The 17,641-nt window shown below is 35.8% G+C and overlaps 1 protein-coding gene across 1 annotated transcript in view; it reads left to right on the top strand.

The window, feature by feature from the left end:
• gpp (DOT1 like histone lysine methyltransferase grappa) overlaps positions 1–17,641 on the top strand; it is a 241,475-nt gene that overhangs the window by 153,927 nt on the left and 69,907 nt on the right. Inside the window, exons 7-9 of the mRNA XM_090374787.1 lie at positions 486–580; positions 1,763–1,881; positions 17,146–17,194. Coding sequence (XP_090230913.1) covers positions 486–580; positions 1,763–1,881; positions 17,146–17,194 — 263 coding nt within the window. The remainder of the gene's footprint in view (positions 1–485; positions 581–1,762; positions 1,882–17,145; positions 17,195–17,641) is intronic.

Below are 17,641 nucleotides of genomic sequence, written 5' to 3'. Positions count from 1 at the left end.
TTTTTTACCATTGTATATGTGGGTGTGTAACTTTCTTAAGGTTGGAGTGTTGTACTTCAGTTTTGCTTGAATGTTTAAATAACTCCTATTTTTATGAAAAGTATATTATTTGTTACAGTGCTTGTAATGTTATTGACTGTGGGAGGGATTTGAGAGTCATTCATATAAGACTATGCCATATTTGGAAGACATAAATACCTCATGTATGTTATGAAAGTTTTGTGTTAAAAAAATAAAAATCTGTGCTATAACCATTTAAATGATTGGGGTGACTTCCATCTTCAAATCAACTCTTGCAGTTTCTAATAGTCTAGATCATATAATAGGAAAGAATTTCATTAGATATTATCATGCTCTTTGAAAGTTGATCAGCAATCTAAATCAGAAGTATAAAAGAAAAATAACAGTAATTTTTGCTCTTTTATATGAGTGTACTTGGTCACAATTTCTCATTAACATAATAGCCTTACCTGATTTCATTTCAGGAGTTGGGCAGATTGTCTTGCAAATGGCAGCAAGCACACCGTGTAAGAAATGCATTGGCATAGAGAAAGCCGATGTGCCTGCAAAGTATGCAGAGGTAAGTTGCAAATATTTGTGAAAGTAAAGTAAAATTATATTTACGTATCAAGACATTTTTCCATGCAAAATATTTTCATTAGTCTAGTTTCAGATATCAAAATAAATCCAAAACTTAGCCAGTTTTGATTGTTTGGGGCTTATTGTACCAATTGTCCTTTGCATATCAATAAACTGATTAAAATGCTTTACTTAGAAAAATGTCTTATTTGAAATCTTACTTAGTATGCTGTGTTATGCTCTTCTTAAGTTTTAATTATGTTTATTTTAATGTTTTTAGAGTGCTGATCTAAGTGCTTACTGACATACTTGTGCCTTATTGTAAATTAAGTTTACAGTGCACCAAGAAACCTGGTTAATATTTGTCACTTCTGTTGTCTCTTTTATTCAATAAGTAAACATAGTGAAAAGTAGTTGCATAATGTCTAGAACTGATAAAATGTAGACATTTCTTGTACAGTGAGAAGGAAATAACACTTGCTATATGGAGTGAAAAGGATTAGTTGTGGTAACTTTGCCAATTGTATTGGGTACAGTTTATTGCTGATGTAGATTTATTGAAACTTAACAGGATACAGCACTGAATATACTAGCACTTTCATACTGAGCTCTATTATGCCTACATATCATATTTTTATTTTCATTACATATATTAAATTGATATATAAAAATATGTCTAAGAGAACTTAACTGTTATAGGTAGAATAACATGAAATAATCACTAAAGATCATTGTGAACAAGAACCAGGTATAGACTGAAAGAATTCCCTGTAATGGAATAGAGTTATGTATTGTCTGTAATGAATGGTGTGTTCCACTCTGTACTCTACCAGGTGTAGAGTGGAACACACTTTGTCAGTCAGTTCAGGCCTATAGAGATTGCACCTTTTTTATTGCACCAGTTTAGGAACTTTATTACGACACTTCATATGACACTTTGATTCTTTTCTTTTGTCAGATTTTTGTCCTTCTAGAAACTGTTCACTGTTCTAGAAACTTTTTAAAATTATCTTTGTATAATAGTCTGAATTATTCAATTTCTTATTATCTCTTAACTTTTTCATCCGTAAATTTCAAAATAAATTATTTTTATAAACTATTCTGAAATTTTTTTTCTATTTTTGGATGAAGTGGTATGGAAAGACCATAAATATTATGAATTATGTTAATTATGTTGTTCCAGGCTATGGATGAAAATTTCAAATTTTGGATGAAGTGGTATGGAAAGACATACGGAGATTATGAATTAATTAAAGGAGACTTTTTAACAGAGGGACATAGAGAGAGCCTTATGAATTCATCGTAAGTAATAATACAAAAATTGGGTACATAAATATCATCTTGTATCAAAACAGTCCTGTATATAATTAATAAACTATAACGTGATATTCCTTATCCTTTCCTTATTTTTCTTTTATTATTTTTTTTAAATATTACCTTCTTACAGGACTTTTCTGTTTCTAGTCTAATTTTTATTACTTATTTTTAAAACATTATAAAATAAAATTATGAAATAATAGCAGATGCTACAGAAAAGCTTTATTTCTTAAATTCTCATCTTCAAAATTCAAAGCTAAAGAGTTGTGAAGGTGATATTGCTCTCACAGAATTTAGCTTTGATTTGGAGGAGCAGTTTTTCTTTACAAGGCATTAGGGAAATTCAGTATATTGATTTGTGCATTTGTTGCTACGCCTAGAAAATTTCATTTAGAATGATATTTTAAAATCCATCCAGAATTTAACCCAGAGTACCTCGTTGGCTCTCCTTTGCTGTACAGTGTTTTATGTCTAAAAAGAAAACAGCGTGATGTTTAGACAACAGTCAATTTTTCAGAAAATAAAAATGAAGACTGACATGCACACTGAAAATAATATGCAAAATTTCTACTTTTTGTTTGTACCCAAAACCATATTCCGGTGGAGATGAGATTGTAAAATCAAGTCCTTGTTTCTCAGAGTATGGCCCATTGCCCTTTCAAGGGGTACTGTGGTGAGAACAGACATGTCTTATAATGATGAAAACCAAAGCACCTCTTTTTTTTGATACTTGAAATATTTTACATTGGCTTCTGAGAAAAATTGTGATAATATTGATACCACTCAGCTATATATTTTCATGTATATCTTTAAAATTGTTGGTATAACTGAAGAACTCTTAGATTTATGGCAACTAATTTCTGCTAAAGGTGAAAACTTTTTTAAAGAAATTAAAATTTATATTTTAAAAAATAGGGATTAATTGGAAAAATTAGATAACATTTGTTATAGAAGGTCCCTTTAATGTTAGGTTCAAACAGCTGCATAGCATTTTTGGAAAATCTTGAACCTCATGATAAGCAGCTATCATCCTTGATGCACAGAGCTTCCAGAAGGAAGCTTTGTGCATCAAGTTGGATTTTTCTTATGTTCTTGATTCAGTAGTATGTGCAAACAAAATTTGAACTGGAGTACTGTATAGCCATGAATTTTGTGATGTGTTTCTTGAAAGTCCTTTTTCAGAAGATGGCAGCTAATTACTTTTTAATTTAATGCCCATTGCTTAAGTAATAAATATGTAAAATAACACTACCCTTTGAAAGTATGTGGACACCCTTGCTTTCATAGTCCATTAGACATTCTCTGATAAACAAGTGACTCAGACCAGTACACAAGGAAGACACGTTAGCCACACGATTAGTCCATGTTGTGTCACATAGAGATGAGCTGGCTGATTTTGAGAGAGGTGTTATTGTTGGATATAACATTGCTGGTTTGAAAGTTCATGTAATGCTGACAGCCTGTGCCCTCCGAAGTTGACCCTTGGCGATGTTATTATGAAATGGAACCGTGGAAGTATCACAATATCAACAGTACACAGGAAGATTATGGAAGCTTACTCCACATGACCAGAGGTTATTTGGAAGGATAGTGTGACAGACTTGTCAGACATTTCTGCAGAATATCAACCAAGAGTTAAGGTGTCCAACAAGAGTTGAGGTCTGTATGAATGCACTACGTGCAGAGTACAACATTGGTTTTCATGTGAGAGTGGCAGTGCATAGGCTAGACATCAACCACAATCAGCTGTCTTGCCTTGTATGGTGTAATGAGTGCTGTAATTGGTCTATAAGGAAATGTAAGTCAGTTCTATGAAGCAACGAATCTTCCTACACCCTGTTCTGATCAGATGGATGAATGTAACTATGAAGGATGCCTGCAGAATGTTTGTTTTGATAGTGCATTATGTGAAGTGAAGTTCTGAGGAGGTGGTGTGGAGCTGTTTCTCATAGTATGGCGAATAATCTTTGTGGTTGCATTAGAAACCATGAATGCTGATGGACTTAACATTTTGGACAGTTCCTTGCTTCCTATGATGTGACAGTTCTTTGGTACAGACCCATATTTGTTTCATCAGGATAATTGCCCATACGACATTCTCTTGGGATATTTTTTTTTTTTTTTTTTTTTATTTCCAATGAGACAAAAGAGACCAACTGTAAAGTTTTTTTTTTTTTTTTTCCCCTTTTGTCTACTTGGATCTCTGGAAGCTACAAAAAAATTTTGGACTTTCAGAAATATTCATCATAGAGGAAATTTTTCACAATTCAGCAATATTTCAAAAATTGAATAACGATCACCATAGAATCTAATGCTAGACTTGCATAGAAATGGAGCCAAACATCGAAAAAGTTAAATCTGAAACAGATTCAGTTGCCTCAAAAAGGACAATTTCCTTAAAAGGAGATTATCTGGGAACAGGCCACAGGATACTTACCTAAGCATACACATTGTTATTCATATGAAATAAATTTTATAAATATAAAATTGTTCATTTTTTAAAAAATTTTTCACATTATTAGAAAAAAAATTCATTTAGGCAGCTACCAAACATATTAAAAATTTGGTTCCTGAGGCATATCACAGACATTTTTTCCATGTATAATAGCTAGGGCTGCTATTTGGCAATATGAAATGTTGATGGAGCTTGATATTCAGGCCCAACTCGTTTCTCAAGTGGGTTGAATTTGTCAAAGGCTGGCTGTTTTCAACAGTGAGATCCTCTGCTTACACCTTCATGATAGTGGGACCTTCATGTTGTTATAGCTTTGTGTGCAAGGTCAAGAACTTAGTATACTTAGTCATACCCAGTATACAAGGTATGACTGTCCAGGTATGAACTAATGTAAGCAGGGGTCAAGGTGTCTTGTCTCCATCACAGAAAAGAGCAATTGATCCCTTGCTGGTGCCAACCAACACTAGGTGGCAGATGACTCTTCACCCAATGCAATATCACCACTTTGCTTATTGGAGAGTGTTCTAGTACAGCCCCAGAGTCCATCTAATGTCAAGAAACTAGGTGTATTCTTGCAGCATATAAGAGTATACTATATATGATGTGTATTCTTTATACCAGTGTTTCTCAACATTTTTGGCCGAGGTACCCCCCCCCCCCCTGAAAGTTTGGCAAAGTCCTCAGGTACTCCCTAAGATTATCATAGGCATGGAACACTAAGAAATGGGTGTTTACAGTTTTTTGCTGTGTGTACTGTATTATAGTGGAATAAAAAAACCTCAGTTTAAAATTTTAAACAAAAAAAAAAAATAGACTTACTCAGTGAATCTAATAAGAAACCTCCTGCAAAAGATTTTCAGTGATTTTGCTAAAATTAGGTGTCAAAGCTGATAATTAATAGTGAATGTCTGCTGAAGCATCACGTCTGTTTTTTTTTTTTTTTTTTTTTTTCTTGATTTTGTGTCAGTATTTGGCAAACCCATGTTCACTTAAATAAATCATCACAAATGGTAAAAGTTTACGAACTTTCTTTGCTATATTAGGAAAGAGTCCAACAAACTAGCCCAGAATGAAGACGGTGGAACACTAAAAAACTTCTTGGAGTGACGTGTCACAAAAGATATATCAATCAGTTCTTTTGTGGATAGGACAGAGTTTCATTTTTCAAGAAAGGGTTAGCTATCTGCCTGTAATTTTCAACGTCTATATTGACAGGAAAATATTATTCAAAAGAGATCGACAGCTGTGTGAGGTGGTCAATTATTGCTGTAAGTCTGACTCTGCAGAGATATTTTTTCAACAAGACATAGTAAAGGTATCATATTGTCCTGCTTCAGCTCTTTCTCCTAAGAATAATTTTATCTTTCAATGCAGAGATTTTATCATTAGCTATAAAAAGTGTCATGTTTTTCGCCTTGAAATGATAGATTCGGTGCATTCAGTTTGTCAAACATATCAGAAAAGTATGCAACCCTTGTGAATTATAATCACTAAACATAAAGTTGATGAATTTCTACAGTTTATCTGTTATTTTTCCTTGTGACTATCTTTACAATCAGTAAGAAACATAATTTCAGAGTGTAATTCAGCGAATCTCCTCAGCACTTTACCTTGACTCGGCCAATGTGCGTCAGTGTAAAAAAAAGTAAGCAGTTGTAGTTTCTGCCCATTTCATCATAAATCTGCTGGAATTTAAGCCACTAGATTTCACATAATTGATGATTTTAAATAATGTCTTAAAAATATCTTCAGTTTTGCAGGAATGTTTTTCACAGCTAAGTTTTCCATGTATAATGATTACTTGAACAGGAAGGGGGTGCTACCACCTCGATTCTGTAACAATACTTGCAGTGGGACCCTGTGTAGCCTTTGCACCATCAGTACAAGACTCACTACACTTCTTCCAGGCAGGCAAGTTCATGAACACATGCAAAAAAAAAATTCAAAATTGTCTCCTATTGTGGTTTTAAAATCATCACAGATAAGAATATATTTGCACAACTGACCATTACATAGGTATTGAAAAAATACAAATAGCACAGTTAGGCTAATGACCAGTGCTATAGTTGAGTTTTAAGGTAAAATAAGGCAACAAACTGCAGCTCTTGGCAGGAGCACTGCCACTAGACCTAGCTATCTAGAACTAATAAGAAGAGGCTGTTATTCTTTTCTAAAAAAAATAAAAGAATAACAGCCACACTCTACCGGCAGTGGCAAACCAGATGGGAAGAGTCAACTAAAGAAGTCATTAGATGGTTCCTGCATCAGATAACCCTAGTTTCCCACAAACCACCCCCCTGGTTTTCTCCAGGACTGTATGCTGCTCTACTTGCTTACAGGGCATGGTTCCCTAAGTGCAAAGTTATGCCAACTGGGTCTTACCCAGGATCCCAAATGTAACTGTGGAGCTGATGAGGATTGGGTTCATGTCCTTTATGGCTGCCCCAATTGCCATCCCCGCAGATGAAAATTTATGGCCAAAATTGGACCCATAAATTGGGGAGATGAGTAACTGCTCGTCTCTGATGACATGATTAGGAAAGACACTTAGACAGATACTCCTACCTAATTGTGACATTTGCTGATAGTGACAAACCCAAATGCAACTGGCCTGTTAGAAGGCGTTTCTCACCCAGCGAAAATGTTCATGTTAGAAATTGTATTATTTTATGTTTGACCTCTATACATAAGTCATGTGCATATTTTTATAAATACAGTAAAAGTCCGAAAATTCGGATGCCAGAAATCCAGACCACCCGAGAATCCGGACTCTTCGAAAACTCAAACTTTTTGAATTTAGCGGACTTTTGTGTGTGTGTGTGTGCACGTGTGCATGCGTGAGTGTCACGGATGCCCAGCAACAACAACAACAACAACAAGCGAGCTCGTGGTTGCCATTTTGAAACAAGTAATCAAACTGTGGCAATGCTATAATTTTTGTCCTACTGTTTCCATTTACCCTATATAGCATATGTATTTACAAGCCCACAATAATGGCTCCTAAAATAGATAAACTTCATGGTGTGAAGAGAAAGAAGAACACATTGAAATTGAGTGACAAACTTGAAATAATTAAGAAACTAGAAAGTGATGTGAGCAATACTGTTTTAATGGAAGCATACAACATCAGAAAGTCTACAATTTACGATATAAAAAAAGACAAAGAATAAAATTCTAGAATTCACAGCCTCATCTGAGCCTTACAATAAAATTGCTGAGAGAAAAAGTTTACATTGGCCAAAATTAGAGAATCTCGATAAAGTGTTGTACGAACGGTTTTTGCTGAAACGATCGGACGGTACGGCAATTTCTGGGCCGATGCTTATTGCCACAGCAAGGTCTTTTAAGGAGCAAATGAACATTGAATCAGAGTGCACATTTAGTGATGGATGACTTAGGAATTTCAAGACTTGTCATGGTATTAGACGGTTAGATACCTGATACACAAGCAGCAGCATAATATAGTGCAACATTTGAAAAAATTGTATCTGACTATGACCTTACAGCCGATCAAATTTATAATGCTGATGAAACAGCGGTTTACTGGAAGTGTTTGCCCACAAAAACTTTGGCTGGAAACCAAGAACAAATTGCAACAGGGTTTAATAAGGAAAGAGTAACCATTCTTATGTGTGCTAACGCTTCAGGTCAACATAAAATTAAGCTTTTGATGATTGGTAAATTTCAGTGCCCACAGGTCTTTAAAGGAATTGTGCACTTACCTGTGACCTATAAAGCCCAAAAGAATGCTTGTATGGACAAAGATATTTTGCGATTGGTTTGTTCATGATTTTGTTCCATCAGTTTGTCAGAGCTTGAGAAAATTGAGGAAGCCTGCAAATACAAAGCGCCTGCTTCTTCTCAACAGGGAAAGTACTAGAGAAAAGAATATCCTAGACCTCATCATCACACATGAATCAGATGACATAACAGGGCTGACAGTAGAGGAACCAGTAGCAGGAAGTGATCACGGAGTTCTACGGTGGATGATGACGACAGAGGTAGCAGAAATAAAAGGCAAAGGAATGGGGTTTTAATTTCAGAAAAGGAAGTTACGATGCCTTAAGGTACTACATGGCCTCTATTAACTGGGTAGATATCATGCAGAAAATGAATACATTTGAATTGTGGTACGCTTTTAAAACATTAATCACAGATGCCTTGAATGCGTATATACCATTAAAAAAAAACCTCCATGAGAAGGGTTCCAAGTTGGATGAATAGCGAAGTTGCCACATTACTTGAGCAGAAAAAGGTGGTTGGAAAGGTTATAGAGCAATAAAAAGTACTGAAGCCTATAACAGCTACAAGGTGATGTGTAATAGAGCCACAGAAAAGGTTCGACAGGCAAAGGCAGTTTATGAGAAATCACTAGCAAACAGAGCAAAGAGGGGGGATAAAGAATTCTTCATATATATATATAAATGCCAAGAAGAGCAGGACAAACCAGATCGGACCTTACATAAGGGAAAGGGGATAGTATTAAATACACCAGCTGCCATTGCAGATGATTTCAACAGTTATTTTGCATCGATATTTACAAATGAAAAACCTTTTGTGGCAATGGGAAATTGTGGGAGCAAAGTTAAAAAATATATAATTAATGATATTGAAATCTCGCAAGATTATTTAATGAAAAAACTTTCGAGCCTACAGACCAGTAAGGCTCCTGGAGTTGATGGAATATACCCTATAATCTTAAGGGAGGTGGCAAGCGAGTGCATTGAACCATTGAGGCTAATTATGCGAGCATCACTAGACTCTGGGGAGATTCCCTTGGATTGGAAAAGAGCAAATGTATCTCCCATACATAAGGGTGGCTCTAAAAGTGAAGTTGGAAATTATCGACCTGTCAGTCTGACTTCGTAGTAGGGAAAATCATGGAGGCAATGATCAAGGGTGGAATTCAGGATCATTTGGATCGAATTGAAATTCTCAAGGATACTCAGCATGGTTTTGTAGAGGGAAAATCATGTTTAACAAATCTGGTTCGCTATTTCGAAAGGGTCACTCACGAGCTGGATTTAGGGAATAATTTCGACATTGTTTATTTAGATTTCAGCAAAGCTTTTGACTCAGTCCCACATGAGCGGTTGCTTTATAAGCTGGAACAGGTTGGAATCACTGGGAAAATCCTTAGATGGATAGAAGAATGGCTTCAGGGCAGGAGGCAGAGGGTTGTGATAAATGGCTATTCCTCAGATTGGGTTGATGTAAGAAGTGGGGTTCCCCAAGGATCAGTATTAGGGCCACTGTTGTTTTTAATTTTCATAAACGACGTTGATGAAGGGATGGAGGGCGTGATGTCTAAATTTGCAGATGATGTTAAAATTGGTAGAGTAGTTAATGATCACTGTTAAGCTGAGCTTCTTCAGAGAGACCTAGATAGACTTCAAGAATGGTCAGAAAAATGGCAGCTATGCTTTAATCCAACAAAGTGTAAGGTATTGCACCTGGGAAACAGTAATCCCAAAATAACTTATTCACTTGGTGGAATTCAACTAAACCCAGTACTGGAGGAAAAGGACTTGGGTATTACGATACGGTCAGACATAAAATTCTCTGAGCATTGTAAACAGGTTGCAACGAAGGCCCATGGTGTCCTATTGATGATCTATCGAACTTTTGCAGGTAGAGATAGGGATGTGATAATCCCATTATATAAGGCTTATATTAGACCACACTTTGAATACTGTGTTCAAGTATGGAGACCGCACCTAAAGAAAGACATCGAGCTTCTTGAAAGGGTGCAAAGACGGGTAACTCGCCTGGTGAGATCGGCAAAAGGGCGTCCTTATGAAGAAAGACTTCGAATATGTGGGTTGCAGAGTTTGGAAACTAGACACCTTAGAGGAGATTTGGTTGAGCTGTTTAAGGCTCTGAGAGGCATCAGTAAAATGAATGAGGACGAAATTTTCAAGATTATAAATGATGCTAGAACTAGGGGACATAAATTAAAATTACGGGGGGGAAATGTTTATATTGGACTGCAGGAAGTTTTATTTTAGCCAGCAAGTTATAAATTACTGGAATAAGTTGCCTTCGTGGGTGGTAGAGGCCGACAGTTTTGGGAAATTCAAAGGTCATCTGAATAGTACTTTCGGGTAAGGGAAGTGCATAGGATGATAGGTTTAATTTCCTTTTTTTTTATTAATTATTATTTATTTATTTTTTTTTTTGTTTTTATCATTGTTTTGTTCGGAATTTTTTTTTTTTTTTTTTTTTTTTGGCTGGTGCAGCATAAGCCATAGGCTTTCTTGCACCATGCAGCCATTACTAATACTAATACTAACAACTGTAGTGCCCACCTGCATGAATCAAAATTAGTGTCTGGTTGCAGAAATATTTTTGCTTGTTACTTTCCACCAAACGTAACACCATCAATTCAACCCATGGATCAAGGAGTCATTAGGAACTTTAAATGTCACTATAAAAATGATTTTATGACGAAAATGATGCATAAGAATGTCAACCCTTCAGAATTTCAACTCAGTTTTACAATCAAAGATGCAACACTTTCACTTGCCAATGCATGGAATGCAGTGAAGCCTGTAACTCTTTAAGAGCGTGGCGAAAGTTATTTCCGAATGTGATGTTTGCAGATCTACAATCTGATCGAAACGAAGATTTTGAAGGATTTCACATAAAGCTGAAAGCACCTGAAGTGAAAGAACTGACGGAAACTGTTAAATTATGTACGGAAGACAACCCTATGTGCAAACTTAATGCTGATGACATAGAAGAGTGGATACACATTGAAGATGATGTTGAAGTTGCAGCGACTTTCACTGATCAAGAAATTATTCAAAGCATTATAACTCCTGATGAGATAGAAGAGAATTATTCAGAAGAATCTGGTGAAGAAAACGACAAAGTTGAAGAAGAAAAGATATCTTGGGCTACTGCTTATATGAAAATGTTTCGTTAATAAACTAAAACAAATAATTAATTTATATAAAATATGTATCTTCTGCTTTCATTTATATATTGTATTTTTCTTTTACATTGTTCATTTTTAAACACGATTTCAAGCATTACACTTTTTTTTTTTGGTGAAAATCTTTCTGTTTACATCTTTGTCAGGTGTTGACTTTATTTTTCTTTAAATGACGAAAAATGAAGATAAATTCGTTTCGATAAATGAAGCATGCTTTATTTGCTAATGAATAAACTATCAAAATTTACCTGGTCATCTCTTCTTTATTCCATCTTAAAATTTGAATTTTAAAAGTACTGCCTGAGAATCCAGAAAATCCGAAAATCTGGATCAATCCAGTCCCCGAGAGAAGTCCAGATTTTTGGACTTTTACTGTATATGTTATGTTTTTATAACTAATTCAGGTGTTGTTATTAGCCATATAAATGTTATGGATTCTTAGTGCTTCGTTCAAGTGCTATTAGTGCACTTATTTTTGAGAGAATGATTATACGTATTGTGGGAATATTAATTGTCTGTATAATTGTGTGAATGGCAATTTTGCTTGATAGGTACTCTGCCACACCTGAATTGTCAGACGCAATGCAAAGCTTTAGTCTGTTTCTGCATCTTGGTGTATGTGTGAGTAATGAGTGAAAAATGTGTATGGCAGTGCGTGCTTGCTAATGGCGCTGAGACATCAGTGCTGCTGGATGTTGATGGAGAGCTCTAATCTGTTTTTGTACTTTGGAGTATGTATGGGTAGTGTGTGCTTGTTAAAGCTCTTTTGTTTCCATTGCCAGATGTGATGGAGATCTCTAGTCTATTTCTACGTCTTGGTGTATGTGTGAGTGGAAAATTTGTATGGCAGTGCTTGCTGGCAGCTCTCAGTCACGTCCATATTTTTGCATGTGATTGATATGGATTTGCCAAAATATATTTAGAAACAAATGCATGTTTTAATTAAAAGTAAATATCATGGATTAAATGTAAAAAATTAATCATGTAAACAAAGTAATATTTGTGTTAGTCTTAAATATGCATGGGTGATTGTCTCTCTATCTGTAACTGTGTGAGAGAAAGTATATGTATAGGAGACTGAATGTTGTGTTTGTGCATATGTGTGTTAAGTTGCTAAGTAATTATAAATATTGTTATTACCTCATATGTGTATCTCTATTCAAATACTGGGTGAGAGATGTCTGCTCAACCTGCAAAAAAAAAAGAAAAAAAAAGTGGTCTTATTCAGAGTACTGTAGTGAGTGAAAATGATGGCTGAATATGAATGTCCTATATATATATAGACTTGTATCCTGAATATGTATATAAAAAAATAGCGTGTACCCTGCACGCATGAAAGATGTTTTATGTGTAAACATCTTGACGACACCTACTAAATTTCGAACAGCTAGAACCGAAATCAAGAACTATATAAGTTATGCTCACGTCCACTACTTACTCTACCATAATAAACGTTTGGAAGAGGTTAGGCCAAAATCCTAATTACCCATTTTATTGTAGCCATTTGTTGAATAGTATGATTGCAACAATACAAGTATTTGTATTCATGCAGCACCACTAGATCTGCAAGAAATGACAGTATCCACACATAATACACCGTCAAAGCTATGACTTGGCTCAAGATCTCAATGAGTACAGGTGCAAGATGATATGCTTCAATTCCATTTCACAATGAGGAAACAGATACTGTCTGAGATGAAATATGTCAAGATCTGTGATGACAGTGAAGAACTCATATAGATTATAAATTGGACTTGGACATTCACAAAACGATTGAAATATATAAGATGTGTCAAGACAATGACTACGTTGACCCTGACAAAGCATGCAGTAATGACCTGCATAGAAGTGACTGCGAGAAGAAGACCTCTTTTGCAAAGAAACATGAAAACTTGATGACCAATGAGGACTTCTGCAACTTAATGAGAATGGCCAATGACAAGCAAAAGATTCTACTCATACATGTAATTTGGAATCTTATCTCCCAATTGTGAACTGATTCAAATATCCTTGACCTACCCAGCTGGTTGCAGAAAAAAGTTTGATTCTCCTCTTGATGGAAATATACAACCGCTTCAGTAATACAGACTGGTATTAAATACGCTTCTACTGGTAAGGCTGAAGGGCATGTAATGTAATGATCTTGGATGTGCTCAGAGCTGGTTTATGCCAGCTCTGAGCACATTTAAGATCACTGCCCTCAAGATATCAATTTCTCTGGTTACCAAAAGGTTTCTGCCATGGGTGGCAATGGTTAGCCCAAAGCCACCCAAGTGGTATGCCCTGAATCAAATGTTTTTCCGCAACCAGCTGGTTTATGCCAGCTCTTCGCACAACCATGATCCTTTGCTCGATCTCCCCTCCTGACTCTATTTTATTTGTTATGAAATAGAAATGACATCATTTCCGCATTGCAAAATTGTGGCAAATTGATTTTATTACTGTCCAAAATTTAGTAGGTGCTGCTAAAGATGTTTACACATCAAAAATAAGATTTAAAAAAAAAAAAATGATAACAATTGAAGTTGTACCTGCGGGTTGAGGTGTGTGTGCATAGATATATAGAGGTATATATATCTATATATCATCATTCTAATTTATTTTTATATAGATATGTGTGAGTGAATGTTTGTGAATGGTACAAAAAAAACATAAAATAAAATTTATGGGATTGCCTGACAAATGCTGTTTAGGTGGAACCTGTGTCCTGTCTGCCTGAATGATGATAAATGCAAGACGATAAATGTGTGTTTGCCCTATGGCCTACTATTCAGTCTGCCCTTGAATAAGTTTAAAAAAAAAAATAAAAAAAGACATGTACAGGCAACCCCCATATAACACTGTACTTCTTCAACAGGGTTTTGCTCTAACACGATTGATAAATTGCGACAATCCTCGCACAACATGGTTTTTTTTTTTTTTTTTTTTTTTTTTTAAGGAGCATTAGCAACTAAGGCCATATTGCTCCGGCATATGCGGTGGTCATTCCCTGACCTTTCCGCATCCTCCATATTTGGTGGTGACGGGCTCGAACCCCAGTCTAATCAAGAAGCATGTGCTACGCACTGCTGCTCCTTCTCACCTGGCTACGGAGGCGCCCCACAACATGGTACTTATATAACATGGTTTCACTCTAACGCGATTAGAGAATTTCAACAAATCTCTCATAACAGGGTATTTTTGAGATTTTTAAAATTACATCCAACATATTACCAGGGAAAATCCTGCTATTATGTTGGATGTAATTTTTACACATTTCCACTCTTTTTGAATCCCTGCTGTTGACTCACTAGTAAAAATAATTGAGAAATCTCTATTTTATTTTGTTGGGAAATCCCCGTGTTACGCTCTGTGCTATTGAACTTGTGGAAAAATCAAGATTTCAAAGTTTTATTACTATTGGATAGCACGCCAGGCCATCCGAAAGATTTAAGTCATCCAAACGTTGAAGTTATGTTTCTACCACCACAGTTGTACTAAGTTAATAGAACTTCTTTCATTCAGCCATTAGATCAAGGCATTATATCCACCTTTAAAACTCATTGCATCAGAAAACCGTTACAATGGATTTTGGAAATAATTGATTTCCAAATGTATTGAAGTGATGGAGGCATGGAAACATTTCTCAATTGTGGACAGTATCAGAATCATAGCTTTATCACTCAAAGAAGTAAAACCATCAATGTTAAATGCATGTGAAAAAATGTATGGCCAAAGTCAGTTCATTCAAGAAATATCGTCGAACCGGCAGAAAACAGAATCGGTGCGATAGTAGAACTTCTTACATTGGTAGGAGGGGAAGGTTTTGATTATATGACTACTGAAGCTGTGGTGGGTAGCACAGTTGATAGAATCGCCCTTCTCCCCACACCGGGTGGAAAAGACCTGAGTTGGAATCCCGTTTTTCTAGGTATTTTCTTGGAAACTCTGGTTTTTCATCCAGCAAGAAAATCGACCTCAGGACACTCAATTTATAGACAATATACGCAGAGCAATAAGGCCTTAGTCGCCGATGCTCCTAAAAAAAAGATATGATTACTGAAGACATTCAAGAATTACTGGTAGAAAAGAGGCAGCAAAGCGGATTTGGTGAAAATGGCATTGAAGGTAAAACCAAATCAATTAAGAGGATGATAGCACAGATTAAAATACTAAACTTTCAAATTTTACACTGAAGAGCATATGGACAGGCATAAAATTATCTGAGCAATTAGAATCTTATTTTTTGAATGCAGATTCTTGATTGAAAGGAACCCAAAGTTCAAATGGGAGCTTCAAAAATGCTTAGTTCCATATGATGAAATTCACAGATTTATCAAGCAAAAGCAAACAAAACCAGATTACTGATTTTTTTAAAAAGAGAGCAGAAGATACACGAAATCTAGAATGGTATTTTTTGTTAGCTTTTGGAACGTAACCCCCCCCCCCCTTGTACTTTTTCTTAGCCAAGCAGCGCCGTGTTGTGCTAAAAATGGTATAACACCGTTTTTAGCACAACACGACATTTTATAAGAACTGAATTACCTGTGTGTGTGTGTGTGTAGAGGGCCAAATATGTGGAGTGTGTTCTGACAGCCCACCCAAATTAGACTGCAGTGGGGGTAACCTATTAGGAGCCCCTGCCATGCCTCTTCTCTCAAGTGTGTTAACTGCTCACACTGGCTCTAGCTAGTCTGGCTGCTGTGGGATCTTATACAGAGATCCAATGTGCACCCACAGTGTAAAATCCCCCTCCCCATAGGGCACTATAACTTTGTCCCCAGCCAATCCCTCACCTTCCCAACCAAACGTGGGGAGGTGGGGAAAGGTAGTCTACCTAGTGGATTAACACCACAAAACTTTGTGTTCTTGACAGTCCCCCATTGTGTGAAGGATGGGCTCCTTCCACAGGGGTGCCCTAACTTCCTATTTCCAGCTGGACAGTCTGCCTATTATCCACCTTCCTTATCTTCATCTGTTCCCTCCTACTTTCACAGGGGTGCCAACTCTTTTCACTTTCCATATCTCTCTCCTGAGCTTGCCAGGGGGCCCTCCCTGGCAAGCTCAGGGGCAGACCAGGGTTCACTCCCACTAGAGACTATATCTCCTACTATACCCAGCTGCCTCCTCAGGGCAAAGGACAGGCAACATGGGGTCCCACTAGGGCCCTGCAGCTAAATTCCAGAGGAACAACAGACCAACACTAAAACTTACGCTACCTCTGGCATTTTATAGAGTTTGTACGACATAGAGAATACTATATGGTTTTGGGGGAGATCCCCCGGTGCTGCTTGACAGTAAACACTATACACTATATCTCAATGAAACAACTTTGATTGGCAGCGTACATTGTGGATGAGTGATAGCTATAGCCAGAAGGATATCTGCTCATGTATGCCAAAGTATGTGAAAGGGTAGTATAAAAATTTTCAGCTTTAAACAAATTTGTAAACTGAAAATTACAATACAGCAATTACTTGTAGTGATACAAAAAAGCAGATATAAAAGCCAGAACTAAACTATAATAAAGTACAGTGTAGAATATTATAACACTCCCACTTATAGTAGCCTTTAGGGCTATTCCCTTTAAAAGTGCTGTATTTGCTGTAAAAGGGAAATACTACCACTAATGAGTGGTTGAAACATTGATTTTATTGGCATAGTCAAATAATGCTAATTAATGAAATGTTAGATAGAGTTGCTCCTTATTTGAAATGTTAAGATTCTATTATATTCATTTATAAATGATAAATAGGCTTGCTTTTTAAACTGTTAATTCACTCAGGTGGAAAATTAGATGCAATTAACTTAATAGTCAGTGCTGAAAGTATTGTAAATCTTAAAAATTAGATTTTATAAGATGTCTTATCATTTTCAGGCTTGTTTTTGTGAATAATTTTGCATTTGGACCTACTGTGGATCATGAGGTAAGAAATTTCTGTTTAATGAGTATATCCTTAAATGTGACATAAGGAAACGTGATAATCACTCCCTCTGGTTTAATTGGTAACAGTGCAAAACCAGTGAATAGAAAGGTTGGGTTCAAATAACATCAGTATTTTTTCTAGTGATTTTTTACCAAAATCTCCCCTAAAAGTTTTAGTAATTTTGCAGATAGTCTGGAACACTTTGAATATATTGCACCTGTAATTTTTTATTAGTAATTTGATATTTTTTAAATACTAGAAGAAAGATTTTAGCTACTTGAAAGCACTATAATTATAATCTTTGCTTTGCATGACCATAAATAATTCTCATCATTGTAAAAGAAGTTAATAATATTAATGTACTGCACTCTTTCCTAATAAATTAGGAAAATTTTACATAATTATAATTAAATGAACAGTTCTATAGAGTTGAGCCATCTAATATAA

Source organism: Mastigoproctus giganteus, chromosome 5 (genome assembly GCF_048544385.1).
Source record: "Mastigoproctus giganteus isolate SK-2022 chromosome 5, ASM4854438v1, whole genome shotgun sequence".
NCBI lineage: Eukaryota > Metazoa > Arthropoda > Arachnida > Uropygi > Thelyphonidae > Mastigoproctus > Mastigoproctus giganteus.
Note: the sequence above shows the minus strand (reverse complement) of the source record. Positions and strands in the feature narration are given on the sequence as shown.